Source organism: Silurus aristotelis (assembly GCF_946808225.1).
Source record: "Silurus aristotelis genome assembly, chromosome: 27".
NCBI classification, from domain to species: domain Eukaryota; kingdom Metazoa; phylum Chordata; class Actinopteri; order Siluriformes; family Siluridae; genus Silurus; species Silurus aristotelis.
In genome coordinates this window covers 10,052,561-10,070,027 of record NC_139600.1, presented here as the reverse complement: position 1 = coordinate 10,070,027, position 17,467 = coordinate 10,052,561, and the positions used below count along the sequence as shown (strand labels likewise).

The window sequence follows — 17,467 nt, the reverse complement described above, 5'->3', positions numbered from 1 at the left end:
TGGGAAATGTGAAAAAAACTCAATATTTTTTCTTCATTTGTCAAAAAAAAATGTATAAATCCAGCATAAATCAGAAATTTAGATCATCATTTAAGTGATTTTTTCATAAAAAATTTATATTTCATATGCAAGCTTATGGTGTAGTATAGGTGCAAAAGTACTTTATATCTCCCAAAACACAGCATTAATAAATAGATGAGAAGTAAACAAAAAAAATATATATATATTATTTGTATAATTAAAAATGTATATTTTTTGTGTAATTTCTCTATCAATTGTTGGGGTCATATAGACCCCAAAGACCAGATTTGTAAACAGGAAACGAAGACCTTATGAGGGTTAAACACTGCTTTAGCTGAAGTTCGAGAATAGTTTACATTTATGGCATTGGGCAACCTTCTTATCCAGAGCGGCTAACAGTTACTTCCAGTGTACTAATTCTTTGTTGTCATATAAACATAACTGTTTATATGACAACAAAGAATTAGTACACTGGAAGTAACTGTTGGTGAAAATGACCAACACACTGTTGTAATCATCCTGACCAGTGAGTTTTAAAACTGGAATACAGTTACGGCCATGCAGTATTCCAGCTCCAGTTAATGGCTTTATTCAGAGCTGGTGAAGTTATTTAAATATTTATACAGAAAAAAAATTGGTGTATCCAGACTTGTGTACTTTATTAACTAACGAAGCACATTGCATCTTTTTCCTATTCCTATCTGGTGATGAAAAATTACGCTAAGTTTAGCATTGCGGGTGTAGCTATAAATTTGTTTAGCTTCAGTACAGTATTACACAAGGCATCGAAAATTCCCTGTTGTGCATGAATGTGGTCGGTTGTTTACACTTTATAGCACTAATCTTAGTGACAGTGGCTTGTATAACAGGTTTTCTTTCCCTCTGGCTCTGTGTGTGAAATGTGAGTGTTAGTGTTTTACAGACCAATTTAACAGTGATGTAGAGAGAGAGAGAGAGAGAGAGAGAGAGAGAGAGAGAGAGAGAGAGAGAGAGAGAGAGAGAGAGAGAGAGAGAGAGAGAGAGAGAGAGAGAGAGAGAGAGAGAGAGAGAGAGAGAGAGAGAGAGAGAGCATCCATGGCATGTTTCTTTAAATTTTCCCAATTCCTTTGAGGTTTCATTTTTGGAATGCATACTCATTAAATTGGCGAATATACTGCAATCTGCCTACGGATAGTACATCAGATTTCATTAAAAAACAATTAGGCTGCATTAACATTCATCTTTATGAGGACCTGATTACTTTTCATACCAATAATAATCAATGTACATGTAGCCTTTATTTTCTCTAAGGGCGAATTGTTAAATGGATACGTTCTCTCATTAAATGAAACAGAGTGCAGAAATAATATATTTCATATGTAAGGGATAAAACAGAGTAATCGATGTAAGGGTGGTACAAGATGTGCTATGTGATGCCCAGTGTCATTATCAAGCTCTAGCATTAGAGACTCCTCCTGAAAAAACGCTAAACGTTTTTTTTTTAGTGCACGACGATGCCAAAAGATAAAATCCTGAGAGAAATAGTTGTGAAAGGAAGGAGGACGACAGTGAACAATTACTTTCTTGGTAGGCTACTGTTTAGTCTGGGTCATGGGAGAGCTCACTAAAACTCAACAGAAATCATATAAGCACAGACAGGTTTCCAAAACTCATGCTTTTTTATTTTTCTTGGCAACAACGTTACGGGTTAGTCAAAGAAACTTAGAAATGAGTTTTTGGAAATAATAAGGACATATTCCTCGGTCTGGCACACCAAAAAATTCGGCGGCAGGCTATTCCCAAAATGCCGCTCTGCTCTTAAAGGAGCCACAACATATTTCACCAGTTACATCGTGTAACAGACACTGTCTTTCGTTAAAGCCTGTGTAAAGTTCTTTAGTTTCAATGTAGACTTATAGACAGGTGCGGCTTATTTATGTTTAAAATAAAAATCTTTGTCGAATTCAGTGGGTGCGGCTTATATATGGGTGCGCTTTAAAGTCCGGAAATTACGGTAAATAAATGTCTGTCATGGACATCCCTGAGAATGACCTGTTGCCATAGTAATGTATTACAGCGAACACTACAGTCTAAGCTGCTGTTATGGGAAAGTAATCAATACCACCTGTGCCATCAGAATAAAACATTTAAAAGCATCATATATAATATATAACAGTGTTACCAGTGTTAGCACTTTGTTTTTATAGCTGCATAAAATCCAGGTTCTCATTTGATCAGCGAGTGAGTCACACTGTAATCTTTGCTTATGGGTGGCTCATTACTTCTCACAGCATTTGTATTTTAGAGTGCTGTGATTATCTTTGGCATTCTCTCATATGCTACCCTACTATGCCCACTGTCCTGGCACACACTCTACAAACACACACACACACACAAACATACCCAGAATGCCTAATGCCCAGAAAGTGCATGAGCAATCATGTGTGAAGGGTGGACGAGGCAGTGATTAGCACAGCACACACAAACACAAACACAGATGGGGATGTGAGGCAGAGTGTGTAACAGAGAACAGAAATACTTAATCTAATAACATTATCATTAAAAGCAATGGCGAGCAGATCGTGCTTCTACTCATATCAGATGAATGAGTCAGCCAGATCAAGTATGTGAAGAACACAAAGAAAAGATGGTTAAATTGAGGTTATCAGAGTTCAATCCTTCTGGCTATAAATAGCACACAATATCAGATACATATGGTATTGTTGAGGTGTTGTTGCACATTTCAAGTTTAGATTGAGTAGCTGATGGTTGAAATAAGTTTGTGGAGGTTAAAGCGAATGTCTAAAGGCTAGACTGAGCATCTGAAGGTTAGACTGCCAAACAAAATGTTATACTGGGCATCTAAAGGGTAGACTGACAAGTAAAAGGTTAGCCAGAGCGTGTGAAGGATAGACTGAGAATATAAAGGGTAACATGCATCTATCTATATATCTATCAGAAATTACCATCTTAGCCATTTAAGAGGATTTGGAATTTACAGCCAGAATTTAATGGTTAATCCTTCACAATGTTTATTAAGGGTCAGGCACAATCAGAAGGTTTCATATTTATGAGAATTTGTAGATTTACAGCTTGCACGCATGGACTGACCATCCAAAGTTCAGACTAAGCATCTGCAGGCTTTGCTGAACATTAGATGATCGAGTGTCTGCTGTTTATAATATATTTTTGAAGGTTAAAAAACAAACAACGAAGGATTTACACTGATTTACACTCGGACTCCTTCCATCCATCCTTCACTTATATGAAGTTGAAGGTTACAGCAGGCATTTCAAGGTTAGATTTTTATGAGTATTTGAAGTGGAGAATACGCACGTGATGGTTAAACACTGTGTGATCTTTTAGCTCAGATGTTTTAGCTTAGCGTCAGCGTCAACTCTTCAGAATGTTAATGCAACTATTAGAATGCTGAAGTGAGAACTGGAGCGTTCAAGCTAAAATCTAATGGCTAGTGTAAAAATCAAGGGTATATAAAGTATATATTAGAGGGACAGTCTGAAGGTTATAGTTATTTAAATTGAAAATGTAAAAAGTTACAGTTTGTTTACAGTGGAATCAGAAGGCTACAGCAAAAATCTGAAGGTTATTGTGAGAACCCGAGAGTCAGAAGGTAACAGTGAGTTTTAGATGGTTCCAGCGAGAATCGAATGTTTAAGGTGAAAATTAGATAAAAAATATGAAGGTTACAACAAGTATCTGAAGGGTAAGTGTTTTATACCACTCTGAAAGTGGGAGCTTCAGTTTAAACCAAGCATCAGAACCTTAAAATGAAGGTCAGAGTGGCCCCCTTAAGGTTAATACAAGAATCTAAAGCTTAGATATTTGTAAGAATTTGAAGTTTCGGTTGAGCCTTCAGAAAGTATATGAAGGTTAGGCATGCCTGAACACTGAAAAGCTGAGAGTGAGCTCCTGAAGTTTAAACACTAGATATTTAAGATCTTGAAACAAACAGAAGAAGTCTACAAACTAGTTTTACCTGAAGAGGGATCTCTGTGTGCAGCATTGTGTACTTGTTGGGAGACTTTTGCTTTGCCTTTTAACTAAAAACAGTCAGAGGGGAAACAGATACTTGATTACATCTCACATCCTGAGAGAGCTCACGGTATGGGGCTTATTTATATCCAATGCTGGTTTGTCCAACGCATGCCATCTGTTTCTTTGTGTGTATATGTTTGTGTGTAGTGCTGATGGAATGCCAGGCTTATTGTCTTGTCTGGTAAGATGCCAGTTTGATATTGCCCATCTGCTGCTGTTATGCAGAGAGAGAGGAAGAGAGAAAGTGGGGATGAGAGAGAGATAGAGACAGTGAAAGTTCTGCTCTGGGGAGTAGAGTAAGGATTCAGATAACGTGGATGTTTGGGAGAGCTTTTTGGTATGATGTTCAAGGGAAACGAATGTGAATAAGTGGGTGTATGTGTGTGCAGCATAACCTTATGCTTTCTCAGTGTGAAGAAGTGGACGGTATATTTCTGAATGAGGTCATACCTTCCTTACTTCCTCTTTTTCTCTTTTCCACACACACACACACACACACACACACCAACCCACAAAACACATCAACACATTCCTCAAGATGTAGCTTACTACACATTCACTCCGACACATACACCCCCTACTTATTCACACGTGAACATTATCAGTCTCAGAGTAATGAAGCGTAATGCTTTCAGTGGAATGGAACACATGATCATGTTTTGACGACTGGGCTGAATCGCTCTTAATTGAAGCACTGCAGGAAATGATTTAAGGTGCAACATTAGAATTTTCATTTATGTATGTTCATCTTCATCTGTTCTAACAATTTGGTTCAGTGGGAACCTGTGTGTGTGTGTGTGTGTGTGTGTGTGTGTGTGTGTGTGTGTGTGTGTGTGTGTGTAAGAAACAGTCCATCAATTGCCTGCGGGTCAGCCTTCTGGCAGTGCACATCCTTCGAACTTCCTCAAATGGACACAGTTACTGATTTGACTTGTTTTTATCCCTAACCTAAGTGATTTAGTGTCTTTTAAACAAGCCAGTATCAGCCATAACTTCTGTTCAGTTGCTGCTGACAGGCCCCAAAACTGTAACCTTAACTCCAAATATCAATAATGATTATCGGACATTCTGGGTACTGGCATGGTTGCAAAACTTGAGTCAGCGAATCCCTAAGGTACAGCCAATATGAGCTCCTCTTGCATTTAATGTGTCACTGTTTATATCAATGGATCCTTTTAGTGATGACAGATTTATTCCTCTTGATTTCATTGATTCGGTTTCAATCTGTGAACCTTTGATTATGACCAAGATTTGGTCCTCTTGTGTTCAGTGAGTCAGCATTGGAGAACATTTTTTGAAGATAATCCAGTCTTCTTGAATTTAGTCACGCAGTGTATGAGGCAGTGAACCTTCACATTTAAATGAATTCACATTCTTGGAGAAATACATCATACACAGTATAAGACATTTAGCTATTAAAAACGACTTTACAACAGTGGTGGATGAAGTAAACAAACCCTGTACTTGAGTTAAAGTAGAGATACAGTAGGTGAAATATTACTCCAGTAAAAGTCAAAGTGCTCCCTTAAGTTATCTTTAGTTTCCAAAGAACTATGATGTCCTATTTTATATATATATTTTTTGTCATTAAACTCTTTGCTTAATCAACTCAGTTTATGTGAAAAGACTCTACTGTTACTCTCAGCACACGATCTATTAATAGAATGTTATTAATAAGTCAAAACACTGATTGATATCTATAAAAATTATCATAAAATTAAATTTTAGCGCAACAGTCACAGGCAGCAGCGTACCATGTACGATACGTTGGACGTGCAGCTGGGATGAGGGTATCTCTCGCTCTGTGAGATGCCCCACTCTCACTAGCGGTCGACAGAGTAGATTTGTCTCAGGGTGTATTTTTTTTTTCTGTTTCAAACAGCAATTTTAGTGATAAAAGCATGTATTTTAAGTGCCCAAGTATGTCTCCTGCTTGTAGTGAAAAAAAGAAGAGGAAAGCCATCAGTTTAAAACAGAAAATTAAAATTATAAATCAGCATTAGGCAGGAAAGATTGTCACAGTGATAGTACCATCTTCGACTTGCAATATTTTTGACTCACGATGGGGTCGTCGTAACGTATCTCCATCATAAGTAGAGGACTACCTGTACTTCAAATAAATTGCACAAATAAGACCACAGGTGTTGTGGCAAGTTAGAAACTCCATCATTGATTCCTCTGAAAATGTTTGCTGTTGAACTCATGCTGAACGGTTTGTTTGTGGTAAGTAGATACCACCAAGCGGAAATCCAACCAAAGCGGGCGCTCGACCCTGTTTTGTGGCGACCAGTTAAGTTTTCATTCACTCATAAATAAAATGGTTTTGCAAAATGCAGAAATGTAAAAAGTACCATATTTGATTTTAAAATGTAGTGAAGTTGAAGTAAAAGTCTCTCCAAATGGAAAAACTTCAGTACAGTACAGATATGTGAAAAAGCTACTTAAATAAAGTAACAAATTACATTTATTTCATTACTGTCCACCACTGATTTTACAGTTTGCAAATATAGCAAAAGTCATTTGGAGTTTGGATATTCAGTTTGCTTGCTAGATACTTAGACCACATCTAAAATTGCATACCTACATCATTAATGAAAAACTACAACTCTGCATCTAACAAGCATTGATTAGATACACAATTGAAAACTCATACACTGACAGAATTTCTTTTACACGATTACTTACTGCCTTTTTTTTTTTTTTTTTTACTTTGCCTCTTAAACTTGCACCAATTATATAACGATATATAACGTCTTGTGGGTCTACTTTTATTATTAGTCGTTCGTATGCATACATCAACTTTTATCCTTTCTTTTAAAGGAAATACGTTTCTCCTTGACTTTTTATGACCATGAAGGAGAGTGAACAGAGACAGTTTTAATTAGGTAATTGTTTCTGCTTTATGGTCAGTGTGTTAAGTCTCAGGCTTGACAGTCCTTCCGAACCAAATTAATTACCCTGGCTTTCAGATTAATCACACAGTTGAACTCCTTTCCAAATTCAGACTAATTGCCTTCTTTAAACTCACTCCAGATTACAGAAAGGAAACAATAAATACACAATATTATAAATTAGAAACCTGGCCTAAGCTGAATCACAAGCCTGAGATGTTCTTAGTCTGGTTAGAATTAAGCTTCGCTAACATTTTCTATGTAATGTTGTCTAATATCTAGTTAGTTTTTACTAAGAAGTTTCATTAAGCAAAATATTTGAGGGCTTTTGGGCTGGGAACATGAGGCTAAATAGTGCATTTTGTGGCTATATGTTATTAAGGACATAACAGTACTAGTGCTATTAATCAACCCTTTTTAGTGAATAGACAACACCAGTGAAAGCCACATTCAAATCCGTGCCATGGTGATGCCATGCTTCACTTCACGTGAACGCTGATCTTCATGTGCTTTGAATCCTGCTAAAGCGCTATTGGCCTCAAGCATTATGACGACTCAGGCCCAGCCAATTACCCAGCATGCCCTGTCAGAGTTCCATAGTGCAAGGAATGTCACATGGAGAATGGAACTGGATTTGAGGTGACATTGTGAATCTCACAATGACCTAGTTAGACACTCTCTCTCTATTTCTACTTCTTTCGTACTCCAACTATCCACTACTGCTTTTTTTCTTTCACCCAGTCAGAGGTTGTTATTCATATAGACAAGGGAGAAGGTGTTGCTAAAACACTGCTGACAGGTTTGGAGAATTAAAAAAAAAAAGAAAGAAAAGACAGCTCCCCTAAATCTGTATGGATTATGTTCCTGAGCGGTGAATAGTTTGCATGATAAATGAACAATTTTGACTTAGTTTTGCACCATGTAAATTTAAATGCTCATCTCTACCATTTGGCATAAAATTTATATTAAAAAGTATTTTTATTGATATTACAGATAAAAGTTGGGGTACCTATAAAAAAAAAGAAGAAGAAAGAAGAAAGCCAAATGTGCTTTATTTTGTGCTAATGGAAATTATACAACCCAAATCTTACATAGGTTTGAGATTGTATCAAGCCTTTGGAAATACTACAAACTCTGTTACCATTATCAACCAGGAAATACAGTGTGTGAGGGGGAAAAAGGTTTAACAGGTTTCCATGTGAGTGTATGTGGAGGAATTCTTCATTGTTGTTTGTGAAGGTTGGAAAGTTTGCTGCATAAGTGCATACAGAATGTGTGTGTGTGTATGTGTGTGTTCACTCAGGTACTCTCCTCTTTAGAATGCAAGGTTCCATATATGTAAACTGATGATATTCACTGTACGGATTGAGACAGAGATTATGTGTCTGCATGTGTATCTGGGTGATTGACTGAACGTTCCTCCTGTAGGTAAAGGTCCTGAAACTCTGTATGCTGGCCAGAAGCTCAACGATAATGAATGGCATTCAGTAAAAGTCGTGCGTAGAGGCAAGAATCTGCAGCTCTCTGTGGACAATGTGACTACTGAAGGTAATGAAGGGTCTCTACACCAAGCTTAGCCCGCAAGTCCTGCAGTAAAACCTTGCCAGGTCCCACATAGTTATTATAATGTCTTGATATTTAAAAGGTTAATTTACATTAGTGTTACAAAATTGGACCCAAATCATATCTGGATTTGGTCAGGGAAAATAATTCTTTATATTTATATTTTTTTACAGGACTAGTTCAATTTGTCTGTAAGAAGGACTTATCCAATTCATTGCTAAGACCATTTACCTATCTCTAGGTCAGATGACCGGAGCCCACACCCGTCTCGAGTTCCACAACATCGAGACAGGCATCATGACAGAAAGACAGTTCATCTCCGTCATCCCATCCAACTTTGTCGGCCACCTACAGGGACTGACGGTCAACGGCGTGCCCTACCTTGACCAGTGCAAGAATGGCGATATCTCCTACTGCGAGCTCAACGCGCGATTCGGCTTGCGTCACATCATTGCTGACCCTGTAACCTTCAGGAGCAAAGGAAGTTACCTGGCGCTGGCTACGCTGCAAGCATATGCTTCCATGTACCTGTTCTTCCAGTTCAAAACCACCAGCTCAGATGGCCTGATTCTCTACAACAGTGGAGATGGAAGTGATTTCATTGTGGTGGAGCTAGTTAAAGGGTGAGTCTCGAGCCTTTAGTGGACCTCAGATATGGCCACGACATTCAAGCGACATTCTCAAGGGGTATAAATCTGTTGATTTTAAGCTAATTATCTACTACCTGCTGCCTTCGGTATCTCTTATCTGACAGGTTTATGAATCATTGCACCACACTTTGGCATTTCGTTCAAGTAATGAGATTCCTTTTCTTTATATTGCCGCAGAACTGTGACATTTATTTATTGCCTTCTTTATTTTTTTTTTAGAGCAATTGATATTTACGTTTAAATCAAGAATGTGAATTTTAAGTGCATTTAAGCATCACAACTTCAGTGTTTCTTTTACAAAATATTCACACTCTCAGTCAGACCTTTGGTAATCATCAAATCAAAATGAACAAAAACATTTATATTATTTTATTCATTCAACAAATCCAGATTTGTTGCTTTTTTATCTTCTTCTTTCGTGTGCTCCCATTAGGGGTTTGCCACAGCGGATCATCCATCTCCATACCCGCCTGCCCTCTACATCTGCCTCTTTCAAACCAACTACCTGCATGTCTTCCCTCACCACATCTATAAACTTCCTATTTGGTCTTCTTCTTTTCCTCCATCCTGGTGGCTCCATCCTCAGCATTCTCCTACCGATATACCCCATGTTCCTCCTCTGCACATGTCTAAAACATCTTAATCAGTCCTCTCTCTCTCTCTCTCTCTCTCTCTCTCTCTCTCTCTCTCTCTCTCTCTCTCTCTCTTTGTCTCCAAAACGTCCTACATGCGCTGTCCCTCTAATAAACTCGTTTCTAATCATGTCCATCCTCATCACTCCAAATGAAAATCTCAACATCTTTCACTTCCAGCTTCGCCTCCGGTCTTTTACTTAATGCCACTGTCTCTAAACCGAACAATATAGCAGGTCTCACCACAGTCCTATAAACCATTTCCCTTTCACTCTTGCAAATATCACAAATCACTGCTGCTATCACTCTTCTCCACCCACTCCACCCTGCCTGCACTATTTTCTTCACTTCTCTAAAACATTCTCCAACAACTTTGCACTGCTGACTCTAGGTACCTGAACTCCTCCACCTCTTTTCCCTGCAACCACACCACTACACTACCCTCCCTCTCATTCACACACATGTACTCTGTCTTACACCTAATCACTTTCATTCCCCTTCTCTTCAGCACATACCTCCACCTTTCCAGGCTCTTCTCAAACTGCTCTCTACTTTCACCACAAATAACAATATCATCCGCAAACATCATAGTCCATGAAGACTCCTGTCTGACCTCGTCCGTCAGACTGTCTATCACCACTACAAACAGTAAAAGGTCTCAGAGCCGATCTTTGATGCAGTCCAACCTCCACCTTAAACCAGTCTGTCGTTCCTACTGCACACTTCACTGTTGTCACACTGTCCTCATACATGTCCTGCACCACCCTCACATACTTCTCTGACATACCAGACTACAATACCACAACTCCTCTCTCGGCACCCTGCTGTACGCTTTTTCTATATCCACAAACACACAATGCAAATACTTCTGAGGATATTGCATCAGTAGTGTTCATCCTCAGCATGAAACCATACTGTTGCTCACAGATGGTCACCTGTTCTTTCAGCCTGGCTTCCACTACTCTTTCCCATAACTTCATGGTGTGACTGATCAACTTTATTCCTCTGTAGTTACTGCAGGTCTGCACATTTCCCTTATTCTTAAAGATCAGTACCAGTACTCATTCTCCATTCCTCTGGCATCCTCTCACCTTCCAGAATCTTGTTGAACAATCTGGTTGAAAACTCCACTGCCATCTCTGCTGAAAATCTCCATGCTTCTACTGGTATGTCATCTGATCCAACCGACTTTTCACTCTTCATCATTTTAATAGCTGCTCTCACTTCCTCCTTACTAATCCTATACACTTCCTTCTTCACCATCTCCACATATTCCAACCTTCTCTTTCTCAAATTTTCCTCATTCATCAGCTGCATAAAATCCTCCCTCTACCTTCTCAACACACTGACCTCGCTAGTAAACACACTTCCATCTGCAAACTTTTTTTGCGCTAACTTGCAGCACATCCTTCCCAGCTTGGTCCCTCTGCCTGGCCAATCGTTACAAATCATTTTTTCCCTCCTTAGTGTCCAAATTCTCATAAAAATCCTTATATGCCTTTTGCCTCACACTACAGTCCTTCTCCTTCAGTTTGCTCCATCTTATTCTTTTTTCAGTCCTCACTCTCTTCCTCTTTTTCTTTACATCCAAAGCCATCCTACAGACCACCATCCAATGCTGTCTAGCTACACTGTTGCCTGCCAACACCTTACAGTCTCCAATCTCTTTCAGGTTGCATCCCCTCTATAGAATACAGTCCACCTGTGTGTATTCCTCCACTCGTATACGTCATCCTATGCTCCTTATTTTTATTGAAATAAGCATTTACCACTGCCATTTCCATCCTTTGAACAAAATCTACCACCATCTGCCCTTCCACATTCCTCTACTTAAGCCCATACCTATCCATCACCTCCTCATCACCTCCGTTCCCTTCACCTACATGCCTACTGAAGTTTGCCCCAGTTACCAGTATTTCTTTCTTTCTTTCTTTCTTTCTTTCTTTCTTTCTTTCTTTCTTTCTTTCTTTCTTTCTTTCTTTCTTTCTTTTTTTCGAACTGTTTGGAGCATAAGCACTAATGACATTTATCATCGCCCCTTTACCTTCCAGCTTCACGTTCATCACTCTATCAGAAACTCTCTTCACCTCCACTACACTCTTACTGTACTTTTCCTTCAGAATCACCCCTACACCATTTCTCTTCTCATCCACACCATAATATAAGAGTTCAAAACCACCTTCAATATTCCTAGCCTCACTACCCTTCCACTTGGTCTCCTAAACACACATGTCTACCTTTCTCCACTACATCATATCAGTTACCTCTCTCCCTTTACCAGTCATAGTACCAACATTTAATTTACCAACTTAAACCTACACTCACCTACACTTCTCCTGCTGTATCTGTAGATGTCTTTCTCCTCTCCTTCCGCCAACAGTAGCCCAATTTTCAACGATACCCTGTTTTTCTAACAATACCTGTGGCGCTCGTTGGTAACCTGGGCCTTGACCGATCTGGTATGAAATTATGGTTTGTGATCCGCATATTCGATTTAGCATGTTCGTGCATTGTAGCATTAAAACTTGTGTTTTAGTCTGGATGCCCCTCATAACGCAACCCTCCCTGTTTAATTGACGCTTGAAACCGGCACTAAGAGTGCACTGGCTTGTGCGACGCTAAATGCTAAAATGCTAAATCTGTATAAGAATCACAAACACAAGTCCAAATCTAATTGGAAAATGTAGACATAGCCCATTAGAACACAACAGAGAATTGACCAAAAAATTATTAACACTAAAAATGTCTCAGTAACTTTCCTCTAAGTGTACCTAATATGATTATTAGTTTAGACCCATGTGTTGTCTCATCACTACCCAATTCATATGTTCTCATATCCACTGATTTAGTCTTGTTTATTTTTATAGCATTTTCCATCACATTAGTGTTGTTCCAAGACTTAGTTTCCAGGTATTAGAACAACGTCAATGAGACGCAATTCTAACACCAGAGAAAAAATAGCAAGTCTTAGGTTAATATTTATCCATAAAACAAAAGAGTCTGTTTTCCCTCTCAAAGGGTTCAGACTGCTGTCAATAAACTGCTGTAGTGATATTTGCGGGTTTATGAATGTAAGAAAAATGTCAGCAGCTTGTAAGCCAAAACATTTCTTTTAACAAGCAAGCTTTCTTCTCTATTAGTTGTTAAACTGGAATTTCACAGCTCACAGATTTGTTGTTATTTGGATGTGTGATTTTTGTTTGTTTGTTTGTTTGTTTGTTTTTTTATGTAAGAACAGAACAAAATCTGTTCAAATAGGAGGAGACCAAATGCTGCCTCACAGCTTTTTATTTCAGCATCCTCTTCTACCCTCCCTCGTCATACTGACATATTTATAGCTCAGCTTTTTCCCAAGCAATACAACATTTGCATGTTTGTCAAAAATTGACAGCTTTGGAAATATCACAGATAAAAATAGTTTTAGAAATTCTCTTATATGAACTGGTTGACCAATCCTTTTTGTTTATTCCTGGGATCTTTATTTTGATTCAGGGTGCACATTATATGCATATATATACAGTAGGCTTGAGTTCAGAGCTCTACAGCAGATATTCCACTCCAACCCATGTAAACCATATCTTCAAGGAGCTGGCTTTTAACACATACAAAAAAAATGTATATACTAATACATATATATGCTTATGATTATTCCTACTTAATTAATTACTGCATAAATGTCCATTTTTATTACAAATAACAAACACATTTAAATATTTTGTAAATACAATTCAGATTTTGATTTATCTCACTCATGAACCCCACTCAATGAAGCAACAAGATGATAAATCAAGGAGATGAACCAAAACAGGGTAGAAAACATAATTTCACTAGTACACTGTTATAACAAGTATGTGTTTGCTTCTGTTCTCTTAGGTATATCCACTACGTCTTTGACCTGGGCAATGGACCCTCTCTGATGAAAGGCAACTCCGACAAACAGCTAAATGACAACCAGTGGCACAACGTGGTGGTTTCCCGCGACACGAACAACATGCACACATTGAAAATCGACTCCCACACCGTCACCCAGCACTCCAATGGTGCCCGCAATCTGGACCTTAAAGGTATCATGTGTCACTGATAACACGCACATTATGTAGGGTCGTTGCGAAAATGTCTGCGGGTCACTAAAACCCCAACATTGTTGATAGCCTTTCTATGGATACATAAAAGACTCGCTGTGTGTCTGCGTCTACATTAGTGTTTACAGTACTGGATTCATATATTTGGAGACTTCAAAAGGCGTCAACTCCCCCCTCACTGTTACACACATTCTAACGATTTTGTTTCTGTTGTTTATTTACTTGATGCAAAATAAGACAGGTTTCCAGGCTGTTGCTTGCTGGAAGCTAACGCTGAAGTTTATCATGCAGTTGTTTGCTAGTATTAGGTGGCCTCATCATGTTCTTTTTTTCTCCCTTCATTTTTACCCTAGGAAATGTAATTCATATATCAGACAGGGTTACTTAAGGTTACCTGACAGCTACCAATATATGTTTTGCCCTCGTTTCTTTTTGCTTTTATTTTCCTTCAGACAAAGTGAGGCATTCTCTGACAGGGTTAGCGAGGGTTACTTTATTCGTAGACTAGCTACCCTTTTTTTTCTTTTTTTTTTCCGAGACAAAGTAAGACATTTTCTGATAGGTATGCAGGCTTCTGCAATCTGTATGCTGACCCTGCAGCCTTACTAACAGTACTTTGCTTTCAGTTCATTGTTCAATCAAACACAATGTCCAAACATATTTTTTGCCTTTTCTTTCTGAGACAAAGAAGCCGTTCTCAGGTAATTCTGTTACAGCTAGCTACACACTGAAATAAAATACTTATTTGTAAGATTATTTGCAATAGCTGGTCTAGTTTAGGTTTCTGAATTTCTTGTACCTTAGACTAAGTAAAATATTCTCAGAGCAGCTGATCTATAGTTACAATAGTATTAGACAGGTAAATAGTCCCTCTTAGCTGTAGACTGTAGTTTGCTAGTGAGTAATTTAATCCAATACATTCTTTGCCTAAGGCAAGATATTCACAGATTGGTAGCTGGACTGCTGCTAGCTAATTTATTTAATTATAGGTTGCTATCAATAACTAGTGAAGTGTTTTTTTTCTGAACCCAAGACAACAGGAGTCATTCTAAATCAAGTACCCAGGCTGCTACACTGACACTGCATGCAAGCTATCGTTTTGTCCATAGTTTAGGTTGCTCCAAGCCTTTGTCTCTGGTAATTAAAATAATTTAATAAATAAATAAATACTACAAAGTCAGCCCTTCTAAGGCATGTAGGTAGGCTACTGCTGTCTGTATGCTAACCCCGCAGGCGAACGTTTGGTTTAGTCAAAGATATTCTTTGACTAAACCAGAGGATTTTAGTCAAAAATTCTCTGTCAAAAATGATCACATTCATAGAGATAGCGAAGCTGATACTAACCCCTAAAGCCTAACTAACCTTGCTAGACTACATTATTTTGTCTAACCCTCTTTGTTTGCCTTTTCTGTGCCCTGAGACAAATAAAGCCATATTTAGCGAGTTAGCTAACTTATAACCAGCAACACATGATACAGCCTTGTTTATTAGCGATAGTCTACATAGTCTAGTCCTAAAGTTCACAAGCAGCTGTTACATAGGAAAAACAATTTGCCTGAGATTATTTTTTTATTTGTTTGTTTGTGTGTTTATTTTATTAGTTACCAAGGAGCCCAAATTTGATGCCAGCTCACTAACTAGCTAATTAGGCTAAACAGCAGTATTTCAGTTTAGCTTACTAATCTTGCAACACAACTTTAAAGTAATATAATTTCATATTATAATCAAAACAGATTAGGTGGCACGATTACTGTGTTCTTTAAAAAGGTTATAATAAAACCTCCATCACTCACAAGGATCATTCTTTGGCTGACACAGCCAAAGTCTATTAACTGCAGTTAAAGGAAAATACAAGCCCAGACCCCTGGATAATTGTCTAATTTTGTTCAAGCACGCAACTTTCTATTTCCCAGTAATGCCAAAAGCAATGTGAATTGTGCTGCATATAAAATCATTGGGAAAAAAGTGAAAAATTACAAAGTTTACCCTCCCCGGGAAACAGATTATCCCTCTTATCCCCTTTGTGTGCTTGAAGTTAAAACCTTTCAGGCCCATGTTAATGCTTTGAAATTTGTATGTAAGTTGTAGACAGACTATATCATCACAGAAGCAGCCAGTCTGAGTTTCTCCTGTCAGTCAGAAGAGTTTCAGTCTCGCTCTGATGCTCCTACTAGTGCTGATAAAATATGGTGGTTTTCACACTTCTGATTAAGACCTTCTGGAGGATGAAACATTATGTGATATGAAACAGTCTGTGAAGGAGTATACCAGGGTGGGGAAGAGACTATTTCGTCCACAAATTTACTTGCAATGTTGATGATGCTTTTAAATAGGCTGTATTGACAAACTAAACATTGACAGTTTGTATTGACAGACAAACTGGAGTGTGTTAGTTACCCTGATATTCTCTAAAAAAAATTAATATAAATATGTAAGGAATATAAATTTACAGAGCATTTTGAAATATAACCAAGCAAGCTGAATTGCTTTATTCCTCTTATAACATAGCAATTCTCCAACACTGATAAAACACCATATTTATCAAGCTGGATACAAACAGATGTATACAAATTCGATTTCAAATACCTTATTTCTAGTTGTGTTTAAGTTTATGTATAAAGAGACAAAAGCTGCATTAACACTTGCATTTTTAGTCCAATTGACTTCCATTTAATATATACAAATGCCAGAGACGGGAAATTCACACTTGGTGTGAGGAAGCTTCACATGTGCTATGCCCCAAGCTTATAGTTTGGTGATCTCTGACCTGCAAATTCGTATTACATGAAAAGTGTCGAACCAAATCTATTTTAAGACAAAAAGGCTATTTTTTCACTTTAAATATGTTTTTTTTTTAAAAAGAAAGTCTGGATTAAACAAATGGAAGAAGTAAGCCAAGGTGATGCAAACAGCAGAATTAAGGTTCACTGTGATGCCCCTAGGGGTGATATTTTGATTTATTTAGAGAACAGTGATTTCTTTTTTTTTTTTTTTTTTTTTTAACATTGGCTTATAAGTTGAATCTATTTGCTAGAGCATCTGTCAAATGTGGCCTTTTCAGAAACGTTTGCTTTTTGAATATGTTGCTAGATAATCATTTTTATTCTTATCAAAGAACTTCAGCTTCTGCCTCATGGAAAATATTTTCTTCACTGTTCAGTAGCCGTTTTGTGCTTTCTGCTCTGTGAATTTAACCTTTTTATGGCGTTTTTGTGGGTGTCAACAAACAGAAATCAGCGGTACATTTTTTAATTGTGTGTGATTTATCGGGTTATTAATCAACACACACATACAAAGCAAATCAGTGTTTACAGAACTTCTGTAAACCAGGTGAACATTCTAAAAAAAAAAAAAAAAAAAAATTATATATATATATATATATATATATATATATATATATATATATATATATATATATATATATATATATATATATATATATATATACATACACACACACACACATACACACACACACACACACACACACACACACACACACACACACACACACACTTATTGCCAAAAGTATTGGGTCACTTGACCTTTCCTGCTATATGTGTTTTTTTCCAAACTGTTACCACAAAGCTGGA

At 37.7% G+C, this 17,467-nt stretch overlaps 1 protein-coding gene across 11 annotated transcripts in view; it reads left to right on the top strand.

Annotated features, from left to right (window-relative positions):
* Positions 1–17,467, top strand: part of nrxn2b (neurexin 2b) — a 664,725-nt gene that overhangs the window by 375,001 nt on the left and 272,257 nt on the right. For all 11 annotated transcript variants that reach the window (XM_083532478.1, XM_083532485.1, XM_083532477.1 and 8 more), the window contains 3 exons: positions 8,376–8,495; positions 8,752–9,133; positions 13,666–13,856. In XM_083532478.1, coding sequence (XP_083388604.1) covers positions 8,376–8,495; positions 8,752–9,133; positions 13,666–13,856 — 693 coding nt within the window. The remainder of the gene's footprint in view (positions 1–8,375; positions 8,496–8,751; positions 9,134–13,665; positions 13,857–17,467) is intronic.